Raw genomic sequence first — 26,576 nt, 5'->3', positions numbered from 1 at the left:
GCTTTGGCTGGATTCCTCTAGCTCACCTGTGTCAAATCACACACTGGACAGACTGAGACAATATGCAAGGTTGACCATAAGCCACACGTATCCCAGCGTGGAAAAACGCAGTGAAGACTTAATGAGTAGCTGGCATTTATTTTTTCCTTTGCATGAGCTACTTTTCCATTTTACAAATGTCTTTTCTCAACTAGAGTCTTTCTCCATTAAAAAAAATTCATTCTATGTCAAATGCATTTTCACATTATCTACAATACATAGATAATAACATTACTGTGTATTCATGTGAAGTAATTATCCTTTTATTCTTTATCCTATGTTAGCCAAATAAGATGGCTCAAAATGGCAAGAAGAAACATTTATTTGGGAAGGATGTACATTTGTATGTCTCTAAAAAATGGAGGGTTTTAAGACTTCCCTCATTTATAAGAAATTGCCGTGATTTGTTTATTCGACATAAACCTAATGGCGTAATTCATAATTTCCTGTGGGAATCATGTGCAACCTTGACGTATTGGATCTGCGGAGGAGGAGAAAATGCAAGATCCCAGCTGTATTCTGGTGATAACAGCTTGGTGGGTTTATTGAGGTAAAAATACTTGTTCAGGTGCTTTTCATAGGTGCTATTGAGTCCATTTTTGATGTCATGAATAACTCCGTTCAGATATTCCTCGATGAAGTCTAAAATATTACGGGGCGTGCCACCAACCATCAAGCTGCCATAATAGAAATCCCCCTGTCCAAACGGGATGCTAGCTGCTGAGGTCGGCCTCCTCTCATAAGGGAAGTTCTTGGTGTTTCTGAAATACCACCAGGCATGGAGCTGGGCCACCAACGGGCCCAGCGTCTCCACCCCGAACTCATTCTGGAAGACCTGGTTGACCGCCATGCTGAAGAGGAAATCCACCTCATCTTGGATGTGACTGGTGATATGTTCACCCAGGCTCTTCATGTACACCAGGGAGCCCTCGAGCCACCACCTCTCAGCGTCCACTTCAAATGCTTTGAACGTTCGAAGAGGACTGGGCTGTATGTCAGGCAGCTGGAGGAAGGCGTCCACCATGATGTAGAAGATCACTCGGTAGCCTGTCATGAAGTGCTTATTCGCGGAGTGTAGGAACAGCCTCAGGTACTCCTCTGCAAACCTAGGTAACACACACCAGAGAAGAGATTTACTTTTCTTTTTTTTTGAGATGGAGTCTTGCTCTGATGCCCAGGCTGGAGTGCAGTGGTCTGATCTCGACTCACTGCAACCTCCACCTCCCAGGTTCAAGCAATTCTCCTGCCTCAGCCTCCCAAGTAGCTGGGATTACAGGCACCTGCCACCACGCCTGGCTAATTTTTTTTGTGTGTGTGTTTTTAGTAGAAATGGGGTTTCACCATGTTGGCCAGGCTGCTCTCAAATTCCTGACCTCAGGTGATCCACCCACCTCGGTCTCCCAAAGTGCTGGGATTACAGGCATGAGCCACCGTGCCCGGCCAACACTTACTTTTCTAAACATGATCAGGAGAAGAGGCGGCTGAATGCGCTAACATGGGTGTCCTCTGATGCTAAGGAACTCAGAAGGTATAAGTGTGGAAGAATCAGGCCCACAGCTTCAGCTGAGTCGGTGAGTGGGAAGAAATGTCCTCACTCGGAGGGACTGAGAAAACCCACCATGTTTTGGAATGGCTGTTGCGAAGAAAGGGAGCAGGAGCTAAATGGATATGAGTCAAAAGGTTCCCACTGGTGTTAAGGACTTGGCCATCGACAGAGAAACCTAGCACACCTTTTGTACAAGCCAGCCAGAAATTGAAGGAAATCCTATCTACAGTAGTCCATTTCCAAGACAAAGGGCCTTAAATCGGCTTAGGTCAGCAAACTACAAAAGAAACAGGATATACTAGGCCCCAGCTTATATAGCCAATGCCTGCTTGTTGGCCTCCCACCTTAGTTGCCCTCACCCAAACCAAAAAAGTTTAGTCAAAAAAGTTTAAAAAGATAAAACTTTACTAGTCTGCAAAATAGCTCGCTTTGTCTGTTCTTATCAGCCTACTCAGCTACTTAGGTCCTAAGTCAGATACTTGAAGAGCCCCTGAGCTGATTGCAATGCATTGTGGGCTGCAACAAAATGCAGCAAAACCACCCTAAAGAAAACACCTAAAGCCCCTGCTCAACAACCAATAGGTGACGTCTGGGAAGATTGTGACCCCGCCCCCCACAGTACTCAGCCTATGAGCAACTGGGGGAGGGGCCTGCGCACTAGGGGATAAATGGCTTGTTGAAGCTGTGCTGGGTGTGCCTGCCCATCAGACACCCGATCTTGCAAGACTGTCATTAAAAGTCTCACTTTCACTGTTCTCCAGGTCTCTGAGTCCATTCTTTGGTTTTGGAAGGGTGAGTTCCTTTCTCACAGATATCATGGCTATTGTTATCATTAATTATGCTTGATTATGGTTGGCTCTTTGGAGGTCAAAGACCCGTGAATGCCGATCCACATTTTCCCAAAATAAAAAAGGGCAAAGGTGAGTGGCACCTACCTGCCAGTAGCAAAGACCGCCAGGCCCACGGTGATATTCCGCCTTCTGTAATGTTTTTCCAGGACCTGCCTGTCGAAAGTCCCTTCCCATACGATGGGAGCAAGCCAGTCTGTTTTCGTTATAACATCAGGGCGTTTTCTGTGGAACAAGAACCAAATTAAAACAGGGCTTGCTTTACTGAGGCGCCGGCAGCAGGTGCCGAGCAGTAATGACTAATGCTTAGAAAGCACCAACTGCACGCCCGGCTCTGTGTTTGAGTGCATTATCCCACTGGATTCATCTTTGCAATGCCCTATGCAGTGAGTGCCACCACCCCTGATCTCCACATGGGGAACCAGAGGCACACACGATTGAGTAAGTTGCCCGACATCGCACAGTTAACACATGAGGGTTGGGATGCCACACCTAGCCCACCTGGCTCCTGGGTTTGTGTGTTCCTCCCCCAACCACCTGCCTTTGAGCCCAGGAGCTGCCTTTTCTGAGCTCTGACTGCAGCTCAAAATTAGGCAGCCCAGAGTTAGAACACTCTCCGATCATTTACCGAAGCCAAGATGGGAGGCAGGAGATCACCTCCCTTACTCAATGCCTTTATTTTTCCCTCCTTGTCTGCTTTCTTTTTCTCTCTCTCCTTTTCCTACAAGTTTCTGGGGATGCCTTTTTTTTTTTTTTTTTTCAGCTTCTCCCTCATGCTTTAGGCCCATCAGTGCAATGCAGCAGAAATGAGAGATGAGTACAAAAAGGGAGACAGCCATCCGATTTGCCTTCAATACAACAAGACCACAGCAGGATTTAAGACAGGCTATTAAACATCTGGAAATCAATGAATGTAAACCACCATATTGAAAGATAGAGAAGATCAATTACATGCTCAACTTGGAAAAAACACCCTACAAAGTTCAATGTCGATTCATGATAAAAGCTCCCAGAAAAAAAGTAATAGACGGGAATGCCCTCAACTTGATAAAGAACATCTACAAATATCTTCTAGCTCACACACTTCATAGTGAAAGACTGAATGGTCTTCACTTTCGGTGAAGTGAAGCACTTTCACGGTGTTGGCCAGGATGGTCTTGATCTCCCGATCTCGTGATCCGCCCACCTCGGCCTCCCAAAGTGCTGGGATTACAGGCTTGAGCCACCGCGCCCGGCCTCAGTTTTCTATAATAGTATTTTGCTGAAAAGTTTTGCATTTATATTCATATGGGATATTGGTCTGTAGTTTTCTTGTGATACCTTTGTCTGGTTTTGATATCAGAGTAATACTGGTCTAGAATGAGTTGAAAAATACTCCTTTCTCTTTTAATATTTTGAAGAGCTTGTGAAAGATTGGTATTAATTCTTCTTTAGCATTTGACATAGTTTACCAATGACATTTTGTATTTCTGGGCTTTTCTTTGTAGAAAGATTTTTATTACTAATTCAAATTATTTACTTATTATAGCTCATTCAAATTTTCCCTTTCTTCTTTAGTCTTTCTAGGAATTTCTTCATTTCACATAGGTTATTTAATTTGTTGGCATACAATTAATCACAGTATTCCCTCATAATCCTTATTATTTCTAGAGGTTGGTGGTCATGTCCTCTCTTTCACTCCTGATTCTAGTAATTTCAGTTCTCCCTTTTTATCTAGGTCAATCAAGTTATACTTTTGGCAAATTTGTTTATCTTTTCAAAAAACCAATTTTGGTTTTGTTAACTTTCTCTATTATTCTTCTATTTTCTATTTAATTGATTTGCTCCTCTTTTTTTCCTGTGCTTGCTTTAGTTTTATTTGGTTCTTCTTTTCTGATTTTCTTAATGTATACATTTTCCTTAACGTATAAAGCCTAAGACCAGCCTGGTCAAAATAGCAAGACCTCATCTCTACAAAAAAAGACTTGGGATCTTTCATTTTAATGTAGGCATTTATAGCTATAAATTTCTCAGTAAGCACTGCTTTTGCTGCACCCCATAAGTTTGGCATGTAGTGTTTTTATTTTCAATCACATTAAAATATTTTTTAATTTCTCTTGTGATTCCTTTTTGAGTATTTAGGAGTGAATTGTTAAATGTCCACACATCTGTAAATTACCCAAATTACTTTCTGTTACTGATTTCTAATTTTAGTATTTAGAAAAAATGATCAAAGAACATATTTTGGGCTGGGCGCGGTGGCTCATGCCTATAATCCCAGCACTTCAGGAGGCCGAGGCGTGCGGATCACGAGATCGGGAGATCAAGACCATCCTGGCCAACACCGTGAAACCGCGTCTCTACTAAATACATAAAAAATTAGCCAGGCATGGTGGTGGGTGCCTGTAGTCCCAGCTACTTGGGAGGCTGAGGCAAGAGAATGGTGTGAACCTGGGAGGCAGAGCTTGCAGTGAACTGAAATCGTGCCACTGCACTCCAGCCTGGACAACAGAGCTAGACTCCATCTTAAAAAAAAAAAAAAAACAAAAAGAAAAGAAAAACAAAAACAAAACAACAAACAAAAAAAAAACCTACAGGAAAGATGAAATATGAATGAATGGTAAACATATAAAAAGATACTCGGGACGCTGAGGCAGGTGGATCACCTGTGGCCAGGAGTTCAAGACCAGCCTGGCCAACATGGTGAAACCCTGTCTCTACTAAAAATACAAAAATTAGCCAGGTGTGGTGGCAGGTACCTGTAATCCCAGCTACTCAGGAGGCTGAGGCAGGAGAATCACTTGAACCCTGGAGGCAGAGGTTGCAGTGAACCAAGATCACACCATTGCACTCCAGCCTGGGCAACAAGAGCAAAACTCTGTCTCTAAAAAAAAAAAAAAAAAAATACTCAAACAATACAATTACAGAAATGCAAATTGAATTGAGGTCTTAACTAGCAGCTTTACCAAACATAAAAAAGCTTGTAATACTTTATGCACTGTATACAAGAAGATAAAATGGTACCATTATTAAAAGGAAATTTAGCCATTTTAAATTTACATCCAAAATTTTAAATGTCTGCATTCTTTGGCCTAATAACTTCATTTTAGAAATGGATCTCACATAGGAAGTCATGCATCTGTGTAAAAAAAAAACAAAAAACCAAAAAGGGCTACATTTAGTCACCAGAACTTTGCCTACAATAGCCCCCAAACTGTAAATAACCCCAAACCTACATAGGAACACAACACAAAGTTGAACACTACACACACTTCACAAAGGATGAGGCTGCCCCTGAGTGCTACCACCAAAGTCAAGCAGCATCATCAGTAGCATTTTCAAGCTGTTTCCGAAGAGACGTTCTTGCACTGCGTAAACCAGGAAAGCCAAGCCAGGTAGCGTGAATCTGATTCTTCATGACCACCGTCATCGCCTGGTTCGTGATCAGCAGACCCTGGTTTGTTTATAAGAGCCTCGAAAATAAAACTCCAATTCCGGAAACCTCGCAGGAGAGCTGAATTTAGTGACTGGGGAAGAAAAACCTATCACGTCAAGTTGAGGTATATCGTTCGTGTGTGCACGCAAACAGGCATTTTTGTTCTTACCTAGGATGAAACCAGTCTGAGAGTCGAAGTTCTTCTACTTGGTGATTCCTGGGTACAAAGAGAAAACCGAGTGATTACAGGGAGGGAGCCTGTTCAATTTTTGTTCTTACCTAGGATGAAACCAGTCGGAGAGCTGAAGTTCTTCTACTTGGTGATTCCTGGGTACAAAGAGAAAACCGAGTGATTACAGGGAGGCTGTTCAATGTTTATTGAGCCTGCAATGGGCAGGCCCTGTTTGGCATTTTGTCAACATGTGTCAATCCAAATCAGAGTCGGGGAAGCCTCCTGGAGAGGAGATATCTCAGCTGGGTGGGGAAGGGTGTGAGCTGGTCTAGGAAAGAGATGCAGGGAAAGGAGGTCACGGCCACAGGCAGAATGTCAGGAAAGAGTATGGGTGTTGGGAGGAAGATTTTTTTTTAAAAAAAAGGAAATGCCCGGGCGCGGTGGCTCACGCCTGTGATCCCAGCACTTTGGGAGGTCGAGGCGGGCAGATCACGAGGTCAGGAGATCGAGACCATCCTGGTTAACACTGTGAAACCCCATCTCTACTAAAAATACAAAAAAAACTAGCCGGGCGAGGTGGAGGGCGCCTGTAGTCCCAGCTACTCGGGAGGCTGAGGCAGGAGAATGGCCTGAACCCGGGAGGCGGAGCTTGCAGTGAGCCGAGATCGCACCATTGCACTCCAGCCTGGGCGACAGAGCGAGACTTCGTCTCAAAAAAAATAATAATAAAAAATAAAAAAATAAAAAAAGGAAATGAACAGATCAGGTAAGAGAATGTATATTCAGACAAAAACATAGATTTAATTAATTTATTTACCAAACATAAGCGTCTTTGCTACATGTTGTAAAGAGGTGGGGAGGAGGCATCCAGAAGTTCGTCTTTGATTCTGTTTGCATTTATTTTGTTATTTATTTTAAGAGATGCGTTCTCACTTGCATGATCACAGCTCATTGCAGCCTCAAACCCCTGAGCTCAAGCCATCCCCCCACCTCAACCTCCAAGGTATATGGGACCACAGGCACAAGCTACCTCCCTTTGCATTTCAACACTGCATTCATCTAGAGTGTAATTGTGCTTTTAAGCTATTAGCAAGCTTATTAGGCAACCTCTGTTTTGTAACCCTAGGAGGATTTTTTTTTTTTTTTTTTGACAGGTTTTCACTCTGTCACCCAGGCTGGAGTGCAGTGTCACCATCACAGTTCACTGCAGCCTCAACCTCCTGGGCTCAAGCGATCCTTCCACCTCAGCCTCCCAGGTAGCTCAGACCACAGGGGTGTGCCACCGTGCCTGGCTAATTTTTAAATTATTTGTAGAGACAGGGTCTCCCTGCGTTGCCTAGGATAGTAACCCTGGGATATTTTTAAGTAAAATAAATGACTTCAAGACTGTCTCCTTTTATGGTATTCTCATGAGTGTCCTTAGCCACAGACATTCCATGATTGGATTCCACAGGGCAAGACACATCAAAATCCAAATTGTCCACACCAGACTTCAAAAACATGAAGCGACAAAGGGGGAACTTAATTTAAGGTCCTCATTCTTTCACCATGCTGGTCTTAATTTCTGGGGCCCTGCAGAATGACCAGAGCAGAGAACATCCTGGCTGAAGAGGGTTATTGTAACCTAAAGAAAAAGATCACCCTTGACAGAGATTTTTTTTTTTTTTTTCAAGACGGAGTCTTGCTCTGTCGCCCAGGCTGGAGTACAGTGGCGCAATCTTAGCTCACTGCAACCTCCACCTCTTGGGTTCAAGTGATTCTCCTGCCTCAGCCCCCCCAGTAGCTGGGATTACAGGCATGCATCACCACACCCAACTAATTTTTGTGTTTTTAGTAGAGATGGGGTTTCACCATGTTGGCCAGGATGGTCTCAAACTCCTGACTTCAAATGATCCACCTGCCTCAGTCTCCCAAAGTGCTGGGATGACAGGCATGAGCCATCACACCCGGCCTGTCCTGTCCTTTCTGTAACCAACCCCCAAATCCTCAAGCTCACCACACACACACGTGCACACACACACACAAGCGCACACACACGTGCATTACACACACACCAGCCTACACATAACACAGACAGCGGTGTCTTCAGAGATTAACGCTGTCTTTAGTTTTCTGTTTCCCTTGCCTCTCTTGCCGTTAGGACCCAGTTGACCCCCTCCAGCCTTGCTTTGCAGTTTGTGGAATATTTAGACAACAAATATTCTCGCTGGCTGAGATGCCTTTTCTATTTTTATTTTTATTTTTATTTTTATTTTTAGAGGGAGTCTTGCTCTGTCTCCCAGGCTGGAGTGCAGTGGCACGATCTCAGCTCACTGCAACCTCTGCCTCACGGGTTCAAGCGATTCTCCTGCCTCAGCCTCCCGAGTAGCTCAGATTACAAGTGCCCACTGCCACACCCGGCTAATTTTATTTTTATTTTTATTTTTATTTTTTGTATTTTAGTAGAGATGGGGCCAGGCTGGTCTGGAACTCCTGACTTCAGGTGGTCTGCCTGCCTCGGCCTACCAAAGTGCTGGGACTACAGGCATGAGCCACCGCACCTGGCCTGAGATTCCTTTTCTATAGAGAGGTTTGCCAGGCAAAACACAGGATGTCCATTCAGTTTACAATAAGCAATGAATAATTTTTTCGTGTAACTATTGCATGGGACACACTTCTGTTAAAAATGACTCACTGTTTATCTGAAATTCAAATGTAACTGAGCATCCTGTATGTATATTTCCTAAATGGATCAACCCCACCAGTGAATAATTCCTTATTCTTTAAATAAATGAAAAAATAATAATTTAAGTTTTAAATTTGAACAAAGACCCATTGCAATTTCAATAACAAAATATCTAGAATCAAGATCCATTTATTTATTCATTTCTTACCAAATAATGAGTGAGCACCTCCTACATGCCAGGCCCCCGGCTATGGTTCTGGGGTAGATGGCAGGATCTGTGCTGTGGATTAACGTGTGGGTCCCTGTCCCCCTTCTGCCAAAGATGAGCCCATCATTAACCTCAAACAGATCATCTGAAACCCTTTATAACTGGCCATGCATCCTTTTCATTAAGGTACAATCCTCCAGGAGGACAAACGACACAAAATACATGGCACCAAAGCAGTGGGGGTGGTCATTTTGTTTTGTTTTTTGAGACAGAGTCTCACTCTGTCTCCCAGGCTGGAGTGCAGTGGTGTGATTTCAGCTCACTGCAACCTCCGCCTCCCAGATTCAAGCGATTCTCCTGCCTCAGCCTTCCCAGTAGCTGGGATTACAGGCACCCACCACCATGCCCTGCTAATTTTTGTAGTTTTAGTAGAGACAGGGTTTTGCCATGTCAGCCAGGTGGTCTCGAACTCCTGACCTCAAGTGATCTGCCCATCTCGGCCTCCCAAAGTGCTGGAATTACAGGCGTGAGCCACTGCACCTGGCCTTGTTTCTCCTTTCCTTTTTTTTTTTTTTTTTGCATGATTTACTTTTACTTTATTTCCCCTGTTTTTGTTTCAATCAACTTTATTTTTAGAGCAGATTCAGCCTTACAAAAACATTCTAAAGCTAGTAGGTGGAATCCCCTGCACTCACCCAGTTTCCCCTATTATTAACATCTAGCTTTAGTAGGGTACTTTTGTTCCAATTCATGAAGCAACACTGATGCTCTATTATTAATGGGAGTCCATATTTTGGTTGGATTTTCTTGTTTTCCCCTAACGTTCCTTCTCTTTCTCGGGGTCCCACCCAGCACGCCACACGCCAGTCAGCCTACTGTCTGGATCCCACCCAGGACGCCACACTCCACTCAGCCTCCTGTCTGCACAGGTTCCTCTTGACTGCAGCCGCCTCTCAGACCCCATCATGACTTCCTGTTGATGCTGACCTTGTCCGCCCGGCTAGGGTTGTGTTTTCAGGTCTCTCCACGCAAAGACTGCTCTTTCTCCCCGCTTTCTTTATAAGGAAGCACTGCACGCAACTCACATTTCAGGACTGGGGCGTCAGGTTCTGCGTCCTTGGTGGTGGAGAATCTACAGACGTGATTTAGAATTCTTCTGCATACGGGAGATTTGTCTCTTCTCCCTTCTTCCTTCCTTCTATCCTTCCAACATCCAGCCAACCTGTCTTCCTTCCTTTCTTCCTTCTTGTTTTTCCTCCAATCATTCATTTACATCAGTATGAACTTGTGGAAATTCATTTCATACTCTGGGTTATAATTCTATGTTACTTTCTTTTCTCGCTCAAGTGGCTCCAGCTCTGGCCATTGGGAGCTCTCCCAGTTAGCTCCCATGTCCCATTTAAGTGGCATACTCCCTTAAATATAGAATGTTTTAAAAATCCCTTCCATCCTTCCTGGCATTATGAGATGCTCTGGGCTCATCTTATAAATCTCCTGCCCGAATCTAGAATCACCCACTTCTCCAAGAAGCCTTGGTTGCTTTCCTGGAGAATGGTGCTAGAAACCAAGATCTGGGCACCAGGTGTGCTCATTGCTAGCGGGGTGTCCTTCCTCCTAGGCTCTCTCAGCTAATACAGCGAGGAAATAAACACTAACCTGTGTGTATATCCACATATCTTCGAACATCTTGACACGTAAACATCTCTGTTCACAGTAAGGTAAACGTGAGTTCATGCTGAGGTCTCCAGCTTCAATCCACTCCCACCCGGATCATTGTGGCCCCTTTCTTCCTTATCTATGAAGTCCCCTCCAACAGCAAGAAACCTGCTCCCCCATGCCCCATTCATTTATTTAACTGATTCAAACATACATGTAGAGCAGCAGCAGAATTGTTAACTCATTCTCCTGTGGGAAAAAACCTTTATGGACCCAAACACAGTGCTCATGTGCAGTTTCTATTGCTTCTACTTTTAAACTCCACTCATTCCCAGCTGGGCACTATGGCTCACACCTGTAATCCCAGCAGTTTGGGAGGCTGAGGCAGGCAGATCACCTGAGGTCAGGAGTTCGAGAGCAGCCTGGCCAACATGGTGAAACCCCATATCTACTAAAAATAAAAAACTAGCCAGGCGTGGTGCCACGTGGCTGTAGTCCCAGCTACTCGGGAGGCTGAGGCAGGAGAATAGCTTGAACCCAGGAGGCAGAGGTTGTGGTGAGTCGAGATCGTGCCACTGCACTCCAGCCTGGGTGACAGAGACTCTGTCTCAAAACAAAACAAAACAGGCCAGGCGCGGTGGCTCAAGCCTGTAACCCCAGCACTTTGGGAGGCCGAGACGGGCGGATCATGAGGTCAGGAGATCGAGACCATCCTGGCTAACACGATGAAACCCTGTCTCTACTAAAAAATACAAAAAACTAGCCGGGCGAGGTGGCGGCGCCTGCAGTCCCAGCTACTCGGGAGGCTGAGGCAGGAGAATGGTGTGAACCCGGGAGGCGGAGTTTGCAGTGAGCTGAGATCCGGCCACTGCACTCCAGCCTGGGTGACAGAACGAGACTCCATCTCAAAAAACAAAAAACAAAACAAAACAAAAAAACAAAATAAACTCCACTCATTCCCAAGTTATTTTAGGTCAGTAGCTTTTTCTCTCACCCCTTCCAGTGGGCTTGTTCTGTACATGTGGGATACAGATTATTGTCTCACAGTCTGCATTGCTTCCTAGGATACCTCGAACTTCCTAGTTTTTTAAATTTACATATGTTAATTTCACTGTTCATGCTGTAACATCCTGTGGGTTTTTTTTTTAATGCAAAGTTACATGTGTCCATGGTTACACTGTCATACAGAACAGTTTCACTGCCCCCCAAAATTCCTTTGTGCTTCACCTATTCATCCCCTCCCTCATCTCCAACCCATGGCAACCACTGATCTTTTTCCTGCCAATATAGTTTCGCCTTTTCCAGAATGTCACATGAGAATCACACAGCATGCAGCCTTTTCAGGTGGTCTTTTTGTACTTAGCAATATGCGTTTAGGGTTCCTCCAGGTCTTCTACCACTTTTGATAGCTCATTTCTCAGCTCACCGCAACCTCCGCCTCCCGGGTTCAAGCGATTCTCCTGCCTCAGCCTCCCGGGTAGCTGGGATTACAGGCCTGCACCACCACGCCTGGCTAATTTTGTATTGATAGTAGAGACAGTGTCTCTCCATGTTGGTCAGGCTGGTCTCAAACTCCTGACCTCAGGTGATCCGCCCGCCTCGGCTTCCCAAAGTGCTGGGATTATAGACGCGAGCCACTGTGCCTGGCCAGCTCATTTCTTTTTACTGTTGGGTGATATTCCATTGCACGGATGAGCCACAGCATGTTTATCCTTCTCCTGTTGTGTGTTGGTTTCTGGTTTGGAGCGTTTCATGAACTACAGCTTGTTTATCATTCACCTGCCGAAGGGCATCTAGTTTGTTAGTGGTTTGAGGCATTTATGAATAGAGTTTCTATAAACATCTTGTGCAGGGTTTTGTGTGGACGTAAGTTTTTTAATCAATTGACTAAATGGCTAGGAGCACAGCTGCTCCATGGCATGGTAAAGCTGTATCTAGCTTTCTAAGGAACTGCCACACTGTCTTCCACAGTACCATTTTGCATTCCCACCAGCAATGAATGAGAGTTCCTGTCGCTCTACTTCCTCACCAGAAGCTGGTTTTCAGATTGTAGATTTTTGGGTGTTAGCCCTTCTAATGGCTGTGTAGTGGTACCTCCTGTTTTTATTGCAATTCCCTGATGACAAATGAGACTGAGAATCTTGGCGTTTGCTTATTTCCCATCGGTATATCTTCTCTTGTGAGATTCTATTCAGTTCCTCTGCTTATTTTTAAATGTTTTAAAAGCCAATATTTAATTTTTAAATTCAGGTGTTTGTTTCCTTGTGGTCAAATTTTAAGAGCTCTTTGCATATTTTGGATACAAGTCCCTTAGCAGATATGTGTTGTGCAAAGCCTTCATTTTCAAAAACCATGATCTCTCATGATACTACTGCTGTTCAAACAGCCTCTGGAAACACCGCACTGCTTATGAGGAAGACCACGAAGAGTGGTACAGAGAAAGCAAGAATTTGAGTTTTTCTAGATGAGAGAATATTAGCAGATGTATGAGTCTGTTTTCATGCTGCTGATAAAGACATACCCAAGACTGGGAAGAAAAAGAGGTTTAATTGGACTTACAGTTCCACATGGCTGGGGAGGCCCAGAATCATAGTGGGAGGCAAAAGGTACATCTTCCATGGCGGCAGGCAAGAGAAAATGAGAAAGAAGCAAAAGCGGAAACTCCTGATAAACCCATCAGATCTCATGAGACTTATTCATTATTACAAGAATAGCACAGGAAAGACTGCCCCCCGTGATTCATTACCTCCCCTGGGTCCCTCCCACAACACGTGGGAATTCTGGGAGATGCAATTCAAGTTGAGATTTGGGTGGGGAAAATGGCTAAACCACATCAGCAGGTTTACAGATGTGTCCTCTAGTACACGTTTCTATATGCATAGACACAGGTTGACTTTAGTCTTTTTTACATTAAACACGAAGATGGAAACTTGAGACAGTTTATAATTCCTCTAAAATGTCATGCTCACCTTTATTTTTTATTATGCTTGTTTTATAAAATATTATATCCCTGGCATTGTCTTTCATGTGTGTTTACTATCTACCTTCTCCAAATAGAACGAAAGCTCCCTGATGACAGGCACTTTAGTTATCACTGCATCCCCAGCACCTAGAATAGAGCCTGGCACCTAGAAGGCACTCAATAAATAATTGTTGAATGTTTAACAATGAAATAATTAAAATATGTATATTTTCCTTTGTCCCACAAAGACGAACTTCTGATTTATTTAGAGAGTAGTATTGATAGCTTTGGACAAAACTCAGCAGTTTAGATTATCTCTGCCAGCCTGGGCAACATAGGTCTCTACAAAAAAATTTCAAAAATTAGTTGTGTATGGTGACATGTGCCTGTAGTCCCACCTACTCAGGAGGCTGAGGCGGGAGGATCGCTTGAGCCTGGGACGTCAAGACTGCAGTGAGCTAATATGGCACCACTGCACTCCAGCCTAGGCAACAGAGTAAGCCCCTGTCTCAAAAATTAAATTAAATTAAATAATTAAATTAAATTAAATTAAAACCACCTCTGCCAATCACTAAAGATCATGATTCATCAATATTTTATATTTACCTGAAATAACGCTCAACCAACATCAGTGAAAAAGCAAATAAAACCAATAACAGCATTTTTTTAGAATTCATTCTCTCCTAGGGAAAAAGGGAGAAAAAATTAGATTTTAATCAATAAAAAATGACATATTTGTCATCTTCTAACAATGAGTTAATGTATGGGCCTTGGACACCAACCTTAGAGGTTGCTTCTAGAATGTTCAGCTATCAGGAGACAGCGACTTGAGTAGGGAAGCCTCTCTTCTCCTTCAAGTGCCCGGGGCCGACTGTTCCTTGTGGGCCAGCTTCAGGTGCACTCTGTCTCTCCCCGCGTTCGTATCAAAGTCTGCCTTGATTGCATAAAAGAAACGCAATAAATCTCTCCACTGCAGGGCTGTGAAAACAGAATGAGGTCTTGATGAGGAAGTCATCTTGACCTAGGATAATGTATTCTGCCCCCAAAGTCGAGTTTTTATTCTTTCTTCCTCACTGAGATAATAAGATGAGTAATCTGTTCCCAGACTATGCCAGTCGAAAAATTTACAAGTAAACAGGGAATGAAGTCTAAGTTAAAAGCATGAGACTTTAAGATGGAAATCTGGACTCTCACCAGTGCCTGAGTTTGTGATGGAGGCTTCACATGGGATTTGGTTTACAAGCCCATTGGGAACATGCCACTGGGCTGTGCATCCACACAAAATGCAGGTCTCTGATTCTCTGATTTTCCTTTTTTTTTTTTTTTTTTTTGAGATGGAGTCTTACCCTGTCTCCCAGGCTGGAATGCAGTGGCAGGATCTTGGCTCACTGCAACTTCTGCCTCCTGGGTTCAAGCGATTCTCCTGCCTCAGCCACCACACCCAGCTAATTTTTGTATTTTTAGTGAAGACAGGATTTCACCATGTTGGCCAGGCTGGTCTTGAACTGCTGACCTCAGGTGATCCACCCACCTCAGCCTCCCAGTTATTTTCATTTTTGAACACTCATTTAACAAACATGACGCTTTAGTTCTGCACTGATAGCCATAAAGTAGCCACTTGCCACGTGTGGTCCCTGAGTGTGTGAAGTGCAGCTGCTGTGAAATGAGGTAAGCTGCAAGTGTATAAAACACGTGGGGTCTCAAAGTCAAACACAGTGCGAAAGAAAAGAATTTACCATCTCATTCATAACTTCATATTGATTACACACTGAAACGGTAACAGTCTGGGTGTTGTAGTCTGGAAATAGTGAGTTAAATGAAAAATAAATTATGAAAATTAATTCACTTGTTTCTTCTTACTGTTTGTAACGTGGCTACTAGGAAACTGGACATTGAAAATGTGGCTCACCGGCCAGGCGCAGTGGCTCACACCTGTAATCCCAGCACTGTGGCAGGCTGAGGCGGGTGGATCATGAGTTCAGGAGTTTAAGACCAGCCGGACCAACATGGTGAGACCCTGTCTCTACTAAAAATACAAAAATTAGCTGGGTGTGGTGGTGCACACCTGTAATCCCAGCTACTCAGGAGGCTGAGGCAGCAGAATCGCTTGATCCCAGCAGGTGGAGGTTGCAGTAGGCTGAGATTGTGCCACTGCACTCCAACCTAGGTGACAGAGCGAGACTCCGTCTCAAAAAAAAAAAAAAAAAAAGAAAGAAAATGAGACTCACATTGTATTTCTATGGGGGCAGTTCTTCATATAATCCCATCCTGGGCAGGCTTCAGTTGGGCCCAGTTCTTGCGCCTCTGCAATTTGAAACTGACCACCTTTTAAATTCAAGATCACTAGAAATGCCATGTGGATGGGGTAAGACAGGCCCATCTAGCCAGATTCTCTGCAGCAGCGTTCCCTCCTCCATAACATCATCCCGAGGCACCCTCCTAGCTGTGTTGATAGGCTGCCTGTCTGTCAATATCTTTCCGAGGTCAAGGTTAGGGGATGACCCTAACCTTGATTTTACCACAATCATCCAAACTCTCCTAGATCCCTCTTTAAAAGTCCTTTACCCTGGGTTAGAGTGATGTAAAGAGGTAGCCAAAGCCATCCCACGAGGACAGTTATCTTCCAAGCATCATATCTTTTGCTCTGTGTTGCGTCACAAACCAGCTGCCGTCTACTGCTCTCCTAGTGCTGGAGTCTTTCATTGGTGCTGACATCACTGGGCTCCTTTGATGATGCAAGCGTCACAGTGACACCTCTGCCCACAGGTTCTTCCCATGGTTACGAGGATAAGACTTTGTCCCATTTGAAAAATTAAAGGATAGGCTGGGTGTGGTGGCTCATGCCTGTAGTCCCAGCACTTTGGGAGGCCAAGGTGGGTAGATCATCTGAGGTCAGGAGTTCAAAACCAGCCTGGCCAACATGGTGAAACCTCATCTCTACTAAAAATACAAAAAAATTAGCCGGGCGTGGTGGTGGACGCCTGTAGTCCCAGCTACTTGGGAGGCTGAGAACAGAAGAATGGCTTAAACCCATGAGGCAGAGGTTGCAGTGAGCCAAGATCATGCCATTGCACTCCAGCTCAGGCAGCAGAGCAAGACTCCATCTCAAAAAAAAAGACAAGAAAAGAAAAGAAAAGAAAAGAAAAGAAAAGAAGAAAGAAAGAAAGAAAGAAAGAAAGAAAGAAAGAAAGAAAGAAAGAAAGAAAGAAAGAAAAAGAAAGAGAAAGAAAGAAGAAAGAAAGAAAGGAAGGAAGGAAGGAAAGTTGGTTAAAGGAAACTTACAAATATCCTTGTGCTTTTCATTTCCTTTGTTGTATCTCCTTACTTCCTAATCACTGATTCTTACTTATGGAGAGACATTTTGAATGACCTATGTTTATGTTCATACAACAAAGGAAAAATGCAGCATCCTTCTCCTCCTTCATCCTCTTTGAGGTTCTCTCTGATCACCCCAAGAGAGTGAAACCCTTCTTATGCTGTCTGAGGATGCCATTTAAGTACTTATTTTTCTGATTACAGAAACAGCATGTTTTTGTGTTATGAGTCAGATGCCTCACTGCACAAAGGAAATGACAATCGTACACAATTCCACCATCTTCAGACAGCCACCTTCATTCATGGTCATAATGGGAGCCTTTATTTATATCACCCTTCTCATTTGAAAATAAAATAGTTTCTCTTATTGAAAAAGTAGGCCAGGCGCAGTGGCTCATGCCTGTAATCCCAGCACTTTCGGAGGCCGAGGTGGGCAGATCACAAGGTCAAGAGATCAAGACCATCCTGGCCAACATGGTGAAACCCCGTCTCTACTAAAAATACAAAAATTAGCCAGGCGCATGCCTGTAGTCCCAGCTACTCGGGAGGCTGAGGCAGGAGAATTGCTTGAGCGCAGGAGGTGGAGGTTGTAGAGCTGAGATCACGCCACTGCACTCCAGCCTGGCAACAGAGCAAGACCCTGTCTCAGAAAAAAAAAAAAAAAAAGAAAGAAAGAAAAACTAGCATATGTACATGTTAGTTTCACATAGCTGCCATAACAAATTAAACTGAGTAGCTTAAAACAACACAAATTTATTATCTGACAATTCCGGAAGCTAGAAGCCTGAAATCGAGGTGTCTCCAGTGTCTGATGCTGCAGCCGCCCTTGGCTCCCTTGGCTTGAGTATGCATCCCTCCTCCCAGCCTCTGTCATCACACGGCGTTCTCTCTCTCTCTCTCTGTGTGTGTGTGTGTGTGTGTGTGTGTGTGTGTGTGTGTGTGTGTGTCTGTGTCTTTCCTCCTCTCCTTAGGACATCGTCATGTTGCATTAAGGGCCACCTTACTGCAGTGTGACCTCATCTTAATTTACACCTTAACTATAATCCTCAAAGACCCGATTTCCAAATAAGATCACGTTCACAGATATCAGGGGTTAGGACTTGGGCATATGTTTTTAAGGAATACCATTCGACCCAGCAAATCAAAATAAAGCATCTTCCAGGTGTGGTGGCTCCGGCCTGTAATCCCAGCACTTTGAGAGGCAAAGGTAGGTGGATTGTTTGAGCTCAGGAGTTCGAGACTAGGCAACATGGAGAAACCCTGTCTCTACTAAAATAAAAAAATTAGCTGGGTGTGGTAGTACACACCTGTAGTCCCAGCTACTCAGGAAGCTGAGGTGGGAGGATCTCTTGAGGCCAGAAGGCAGAGGTTGCAGTGAGCCATGATCAAACCACTGCACTGCAGCCTGGGTGACCAAGCAAGACCCTGTCTCAAAAATAAAAACAAAACACTGAACAATGCAAAGGGTTCTGCAATGCACACCAAGTCTACTTCTTTGCTGGCCCTGGCTCTCCTCCTCCTCCAGCCCAGGAGCACACACTGTAATGGCCCTTGGGGTTTATCTCATAACCCTTCTATGCATGTAGAGACATAGAGAGTTTTGTCTGTAGTTCCCTTTTGGGTACAAGTGGTGATGTGCTACACTCTTCAGCACCCTGAATTTCTCTCTCAGTATATTTTGAAGATCATTCCATTACATCTCATTCAAATTGAACTTGTTATTTACAGCCACACTATATTCCATTATATGAGTGTACCATAATTTACGTAACCAGTCTCCTATTGCCAGACATTCATGATAATGCCACCATGACAATCCTGGGACATGCTTTGCGACCACGTGTTGGCTGACACTGACTTGATCCCCAGAAATGTAATTGCTGGTGTGGATGAAAAGAGTCAAATTCTGTAAAATATTTGAAGAGATTTATTCTGAGCCAAATATGAGTGACCATGGCCTATGACACAGCCCTCAGTAGGTCCTGAGAACATGTGCCCAAGGTGGTCAGAGTAGAGCTTGGTTTTATATATTTTAGGAAGGCATGAGATGTCAATCAAATACATTTAAGAAATACATTGGTTTGGTTCAGAAAGGTGGGACAACTCAAAGCAGAGACTTCCAGGCTATCGGTAAATTTAAACATTTTCTGGTTGACAATTGGTCTGAAGACCTGCGATTAATGGAAAGGATGTTCAGGTCAAGACAAAGGATTGTGGGGACCAAGTTTTATTGTGCAGAGGAATCTCTCAGATAGCAGACTTCAGAGAGAGAGACTGTTGTAAAATGTTTCTTAAGGGACCTAAAAGGAAGCCTGGCTCTTGGTTGATTATCTCCTGGATCTGGAAAGGAAGGAAGGAAAACAAAGGAGAAGGGGATTCTCTATAGGATGTAGATTTTTTTCCCCCAAGAGATTTTGTCTTTTGTGGGAGAAAATCTGCATTTCTAAATAATCTGAATTAATATAGCTAGATCTCTTTCTTCCAGGCCCTCCCAATCCTAAAGAGATTAACTAAAAGTCTAGTACCCTTTAAAGATCTGAATAGGAAACCTTTGTCATCTATTGTCTCTAAGGGCAGCCACTATAAGACTCCAAAAGAACCTTGGTCTGCACAATCTTTTGTCTTAACCTGAATATTTCCTTTATATAATCCCAGGTCTTTAGACGAACTCAACCAATTGTCAACCAGAAGATGTTTAACTTTACCTACAACCCGAAAGCCCCACTTTGTCCCACCTTTCTGGACCAAAACAATGTATTTCTTAAATGTATTTGATTGATGTCTCATGCCTCCTTAAAATGCATAAAAGCAAGCTTATAAAATATGTATAAAACCAACTGCCTTGGGCACATGTTCTCAGGCCCTCCTGAGGGCTGTGTCATGGGCCATCATCACTCATGTTTGGCTCAGAATATATCCCTTCAAATATTTTACCAAGTTTGACTCTTTTTGTAGACACTCCTATCCATGCTTGGTATCAGCTTGGGCTATCTTTATTGCTCAAGTGAATAGGACGATTTGCTGAAGTCCGATTTGCTGAAGTCCAGGAGTATCCCCTTCTCCCCCAGAGAATCCCTGATCTCCCAACATTCGGTTGGGATCTAAGGTTTCTTTTGCTGAGCAACTCCTTTTCAGGAGTTTCAGCTCACTTCCAACAGGGAAGGCGAGTTCAGGACTTTTCCTGCTTCTGGGATGGTAGAGAGCAGTCTTCAGCCTGGGCCCCATTTCTAAGTAAGTAGCTGAATTGGAGTTTCATCTTGAAAATTCTCCCTCATGACTAAAAGTTAAGATTGACCACCAGCTAGTCTTCATTTCTGCTTCCATTACAGCTCAGTAATCATACTGTCAGAAATTGTAAGTTCCTCTTCAAAGCTTCCTTGGTCTTTCTTGCTCTGTACACAGCCCTTCCTGCTTAATCTGTAGTGAGCATGTTGGAACCGAACTGTCGATTCCTTCCTGGGCAGGGGTCGCCGCGAAGGATCACCGACACGAGATTCACAGCAGAGAGTTATTTATTACTAGCGCGCTAGGGTCCCAAGTTCTAAGTTGGCCCTGGGACCCCGACTGCTTGTTACAGGCTGTTTATATAGGCAAATACAAGTTCAAACACAGCTTAGGGTGCGAAATTCAAACAAAGCTTTAGGCGCGTGGTAATTGGGTCTGTCTATGGCCTGAGCAAGGTGTCTTATGCTAATTGGTTAGAGCAGGACCTTATGAGGTTTTTTCTTGGAGTTGCTGATTCTGGGAACTTCGAGGCAGGGTGGGACCCCCGGAATTGGCAGGGTGGGACCCCATGAGGTTGTTTCCCGGAATTGGCAGGGTGGGACCCTATCAGGGTGGGACCTTATTGAGGCAGGGTGGGACCCTATCCAGAGCCACCTGGTGTTAATTTTTTCTATATGAGGCCTATTTTTTAAATTTTATGAGGCCTAGTTTCATTCCCTCCTCTTTTTGTGTCAGAGGCTCAATCTTGAGCCTCTTTTTAGTCCTGAGGGTCTGGTATAGTTGGGTCAGAACCATAGCATGTAATCTATTTTTAATAAGGGTGAGTAAGTGGTTGAGTATGCATGGCCTGAAAGTCAGGATGAGCGTGAGCAGGATGAGGGGTCTTAAGATGGTGGAGATTAGGGTGCTAAGCCAAGGGGATTGGTTGTACTAATTTTTAAACTAACTTTGTTGAGATTTTTTCTCTTTTAGTTTTGCCATAGAATCTTTAACTATTTTTGAATGATCTGCATAAAAACAACATTGCTCTTTTAGGGCTGCACAGAGCCCGCCCTTTTTTTAGAAAGACAATTTCTAGTCCTTGTCGGTTTTGTAATATAATTTCAGACAGAGAAGTCAAGGACTTTTCAAGTTTTGTGATAGATTGTTCTATGGCTTTAAGGTTTTTATCTATGGCTACTTTAAGTTGTTGCAGATGATGGTTACTATGCACTAGGGCTGCTGTCCTGGTCTTAACTCTAGCCGCTACCTTAATTTTTAACATGTCGGCGAGGGTGAGGGAGATTAAGGGCGGGGAAGTGCTGGTATAAATAGAGACTTTATATTAATTTTGTTGTTATCTATCTGTTATCAGATTTTGCCGCATCTTTAAACTTGATGTGAACCAGGTTGCAATTTTCTGAATATCGGGTTGTGGTACAGGGCTGGACAAAGGGCATAGTTATATACTAAGGTTTTGTGGCTTATTTTTACTTTTTATTATTAGTAGTTACACAGGACCAGTTTTTGCAATACAAGTGAGTCAGATTTCTACAAGTTTTTTTATTGGTTCTGTCTTGCATCCGGGACAGGCATAAAACCTGTTCTGGCTGATGGACATTTTTCTAGCCTGTCTTTTCTATTTTTGTCTATCTTGAGGAGTTCTTAATAGGACTCCTGTGGGACTAGTAAACCGGGGGCCTGTGTCTTTTATTTTTTTTTGCTATATATATATTTTTTTAGGTTGAAATAGAGGTCTGGAAACCAAGTCTTTATAGGAGCATTCTCGGAGGTCTTATTTAAGACCTCTTGATTATTAAAATTAATTATCTGTCAGGTCAGGCTAAATGGCCGGTGGGGGTTAGCGTCAAAAACTACACTAGAGACGGCGCAGGGAAGAAGGGTAAACAATAAGCAAGGAGTTAGATACGAGAGCGTCTTATCTTGAGCGGGTCCGCGGAGCGTTGGAGTTTTCACGTCTTAAGTGGTGTTGATCCGGACGTCTCTGGAGCAGCCTTGGCGTGGGATGCGTGGCCGTCAACCTTTATGGCTGGAAGGGGTGACTGGTCAGGAGAACAATGTAGGGTTCTTTCCACCGAGGCTCTAGTCCTTGAGTGCGATGCCGTCTAACGTAGACAGAGTTTCCCACCTGGAAGGGGTGACTGGTCTGTGGATGTCTTGGTTGGTACAGTTCTGCCAAGGGGGCCCAGATTTGGGCCTGTACTGCTTGGAGTCCTTTTAGCCGGGCCTGTAGGTCAGTCTTAGGATCGGAGGGGGAGAAGGAATTAAGCAAGGTTGACAAAGGGGGGAGGTCCTCCGTAGAGGATTTCATATGGAGTGAGCCCAAAACGGTTAGGTGTATTCCGGGCCCTTAACAGAGCTAAGGATAGGAGGCGTCTCCAATCTTTTAAACCAGTCTCTAAGGTCAATTTAATAAGGGTCTCTTTTATTGTTTTATTTATTCTTTTTACTTGTCCTGAGCTCTGGGGTCTATAGGCACAATGTAATTTCCAATTAATCCCCAATATCCTGGCGAGCCCCTGACTTACCTGAGAAACGAAGGCCGGCCCGTTATCTGACCCAATTACCTTGGGAAGTCCGAATCTAGGAAAGATTTCTTCCAAAATTTTCTTGGCTACTATGTGTGCCGTTTTTTGCCGGGTGGGGTAGGCTTCTACCCATCCTGAAAAGGTATCTACAAACACCAGTAAGTACTTATATCCAGCATAGTGAGGTTTTACTTCAGTGAAGTCTATTTCCCAATAGACTCCTGGGCGGTTATCACGAGTTCGTTTCCTTTCTGGCACTCGGGTAGCCCCAGCGTTTACCTGCTGACAGACCTTACAGGCAGATGTCACTTGTTCTACGAGGGTACTTGTCTTTGGGATTAGAAAGTCAGTTTTTTTAATCAGTAATTTTAGCTTTCAATTATTTAAGTGTGTCCAGGCATGCATCTGCTGGATCATTGCCAGGGCCTCCTTGGTCAGCATTGGGGGTTCGTCAGTGCTGCCAGCAGTTATGCCCCCGGGATTTTTTTCTTGGCCCAGCCGTGGGGGCTGAGCCTCTTTAGGGACCCCTTCTGGGGGTCCGGCAGGTGACACAGGGCGGCTGGGCTGGGGGCTGCCCTCAGGACTGGGCTCTGTGCCTTTTTGCAGGGAACTTTCCGAATGGAAACTCTGGTTGCTGTTCTCATCATTGAGATCCAGCAGGATGAGAGGGCCACCCCCTCGGGGACTGGCGCCCCTGCCCCGACGTTCCCGGCCACGGGATCTCTTTGCCCCGCCACCTGCCCGCCTTCGTTCCTCCTCCTGGGGGTCCACCACTGGCACTTACTTGAAGATACGAAGGGGAGTGTCGCCTACAGTCACTCATTGCTTCTTCCATTTTTGGACCTTCTTGATGGTCGCTATTACCTTCTTGATGTTATCTTCGGCCCGGCTCCGGGTCTCGGCCCGTACGGTCCGGCCGGCCATGCTGGCGTGGCTGGGGCCGGAGCCGAGCCCGCGGCGGGGCCGCCTCCCGTCTGGCGGGCTCAGGCTTGGCGCCAGGCCCGGGCGCCGCGCTCTCGGCCTGCCGTTCCTCCGGGAGTTGGCCGCGTCCTCTTTTGTCCTTAACGCCTCCGCGAGTCCCCTGTTCTTTGCAGTAGGCACACTGGTCTTTTTCCACTTTTGGCCGTCTCCGCTTCTTTCCCTCTCTCCCTGGTCCTTTCTTTCTCATAACTGCTGCCAGGATTTTTGTTAAATGCTTATCCTTTACTCGGTTTTTACGATCCTCTCGCTCTATCTGTTCCTTCGCTAACCTGGCTTCCCTTTCCTTAGGGGTTTCTTTTTTATCTTGGCCAAATTTGTGGGGCGTTTTCCTGCCCCTTTGAGACCCGCCAACAGAGCCTGGCGATAGATTTGGAGACTCTCCCTACCTGGTGCCGTTTCATAGTCCTAGTCCGGGCGGGTGAGGGGAAATCCCTCGTCTATTTTATTGGGAAGTTGGGTTGGGAGGCCTCCTGGTCCTGGCACATTTTTCCGGGCCTCCAAGAGGACTTGCTGCCTTTTTCAGTGGTTAAGAGGACCTGCAGGAGTTGCTGGCAATTATCCTAGGTGGGCTGGTGGGTGAGGAGAATGGATTCTATTAACGAGGTTAGGGCCTGAGAGTCTTGGGAAAAGGAAGGGTTATGGGTCTTCCAGTTATAGAGGTCAGAGGCAGAGAAGGGCCAGTACTGGACTGTGTGACTGACAGTACGGAGGGGAAAAAGGGAGGATTGCTAAGTGGAAGGGCCTTCTGGGTCCTCAGTCCGCCGCAAGCGGAGACGAGGAGGTGTCGGCGGCGGCTTCCGAGGGGTGAGTTTGGGCGGGGCTGGAGGAGGAGACGGGGTGGAGGGAGGGGCCGAGGGAGAAGTTGGAGAAAGGGTAGGGGTCGAGGCGGTAGAGGAAAGAGCTGGGGACAAGACAGGGGGCAAGGGTGAAGTGTAAGGTGGAGATCCCCGAAGGGGGTTTTGAGGTGGAGGAGGCAGGGGTTCGAGAAGGAGGAGGTCCCTCTGGGGTTTATCTGGGAGGACTGGCTTATGCGGGTCCAGATTCCGATTCTTTGGGGCTTCTAAGGCAAGGAGGGTAGATTGGGATGGGGAAGGGGAATGGAGGAAGGGTTTCACCCAAGAGGGAGGGTTTCGGACCAGATCCTCCCAAGTAATTATGTAGGCCACCTGGTCTGGGTGTCCGTGTGGCCCAGGATCCATCACTGTTGCTTTAACCTGTAAGATAATTGGGAGGTTAAATGTTTCGTCCCGGGGCCACCCAACATGGAGGGTAGGCCACTTGGACGAGCAGAATTTTCGCCATCGTCCCTTACGGAATTCTATGGAGAGGTTGTGGGCTCGAGCCCGAACGTCAGGGAAGTGAGTCAGGGTCAGAGACAAAGGAGTCGTCAACGTCTGTCTTATTTCGTCCACGTATAACAAACAAGGACAAAACAAAAGTAACAAAAACAAAGACCAGACAAGTAAGGAGAAGCCGCGCGGCCAGAGAGTAGCGCCACAAGATTACAAAATATTCAGACGGCAGGGGCGGCCTGCCTACAGATTTGAGGAGGCTGACCGAGTCATTAGCCTTCTCCCAGACTACCGCCAGGGCGTCCCCCAGGGCGAAAAGTGAGAAGGTGCGGGACACGTCTGTCCCTCTTCCCCACTTAATTCAGAAGGAGTACTCTCCAGAGTTCAGAGTTAGCCGGCAAGACAGACAGAACAAAACGAAGGTACCTGGTAGGTCCGTTCAGTCAGCAGTCCGTGGCCCGGGCCAGATAGGTTTCCGCCGGATGGGTCGGGGGTCCTCGGACGACCCCACTTCCCGGCCAACGCACCAAATGTTGGAACCGAACTGTCGATTCCTTCCTGGGCAGGGGTCGCCGCGAAGGATCACCGACACGAGATTCACAGCAGAGAGTTATTTATTACTAGCGCGCTAGGGTCCCAAGTTCTAAGTTGGCCCTGGGACCCCGACTGCTTGTTACAGGCTGTTTATATAGGCAAATACAAGTTCAAACACAGCTTAGGGTGCGAAATTCAAACAAAGCTTTAGGCGCGTGGTAATTGGGTCTGTCTATGGCCTGAGCAAGGTGTCTTATGCTAATTGGTTAGAGCAGGACCTTATGAGGTTTTTTCTTGGAGTTGCTGATTCTGGGAACTTCGAGGCAGGGTGGGACCCCCGGAATTGGCAGGGTGGGACCCCATGAGGTTGTTTCCCGGAATTGGCAGGGTGGGACCCTATCAGGGTGGGACCTTATTGAGGCAGGGTGGGACCCTATCCAGAGCCACCTGGTGTTAATTTTTTCTATATGAGGCCTATTTTTTAAATTTTATGAGGCCTAGTTTCAAGCACTTGTTTATCTGCTTAATCTGTAACCAGCAAACCTCTTACCCTGTAAACCACCCTTCCCATCTAGTTGGTAAGGAACAGCCTCTCCCTTCCCACATAATTGGCCATATTCAATTTCAAACACTAGCCAATCAGGTCAGCTTAGACTGTGCAGGCCAACTCCAACCAATGGGGAAAGGACACAGAAACAAGAACTGCATTAGGGATAAAAACCCCTGCCCTACCCCACTCGGTGTGCTCTTGCAATCATGACTGATGCAGGCAGCACCCTTCTGCAGAAGTAAATGTGCCTTGCTGAGAAATTTTCTGCCTAAGTGCTGGTTTTCTTTGTAGCACCAAGCATTTATTTCTAACAATATAGTTTGGTTTCATTGTCATTTTGGTCTTTCTCCCATTGGATCTGACCATCTCTACCTGACTTGGTCAAATCCAAATGAGAATTCCACACTGTGGGTAACAAGGCCTCTGGATTGGCTAAAATTCCTTGAAGCTGCAGAAAAGAAAAGAAAAAAGAAAAGAAAAGAAAAGAACATGCACTTGATTTCTCTGTGTGCCTCCTTTCTTAAAAATTATTCTTTTGTTTATTTTTTCTTCCACCCTATTTCTCCCCAAAAGGGGAAGCCCTTTTGCCATCTTTGGTACCAAGTGAAAAAAAATGTCTAGAGAAGGGTTCTAATTGAAG

The 26,576-nt window shown here is 45.2% G+C and overlaps 1 protein-coding gene, 1 long non-coding RNA gene and 1 pseudogene across 2 annotated transcripts; all 3 read right to left on the bottom strand.

Moving 5' to 3' along the window:
- Window positions 1–300: 300 nt before the first annotated feature.
- Window positions 301–14,188, bottom strand: GLT6D1 (glycosyltransferase 6 domain containing 1). Its single transcript, XM_045372850.3, has 4 exons — window positions 14,118–14,188; window positions 6,018–6,065; window positions 2,521–2,658; window positions 301–1,145 (listed from the first exon to the last, which is right to left on the bottom strand). The coding sequence occupies exons 1-4, from the start codon at window positions 14,186–14,188 to the stop codon at window positions 476–478; spliced, it is 927 nt and encodes a 308-aa protein (XP_045228785.2). The 3' UTR covers window positions 301–475.
- A 6,136-nt stretch (window positions 14,189–20,324) lies between these two features.
- On the bottom strand, window positions 20,325–25,514 carry LOC135967319 (uncharacterized). Its single transcript, XR_010581328.2, has 2 exons — window positions 25,279–25,514; window positions 20,325–22,179 (listed from the first exon to the last, which is right to left on the bottom strand). It is a non-coding gene; the product is annotated as an uncharacterized lncRNA (long non-coding RNA).
- Window positions 21,739–23,555, bottom strand: LOC135967318 (B-cell CLL/lymphoma 7 protein family member C pseudogene; annotated as a pseudogene).
- Window positions 25,515–26,576: the final 1,062 nt, after the last annotated feature.

This window comes from Macaca fascicularis, chromosome 15, assembly GCF_037993035.2.
Source record: "Macaca fascicularis isolate 582-1 chromosome 15, T2T-MFA8v1.1".
NCBI lineage: Eukaryota > Metazoa > Chordata > Mammalia > Primates > Cercopithecidae > Macaca > Macaca fascicularis.
This window is presented reverse-complemented; position numbering and strand designations above follow the sequence as displayed.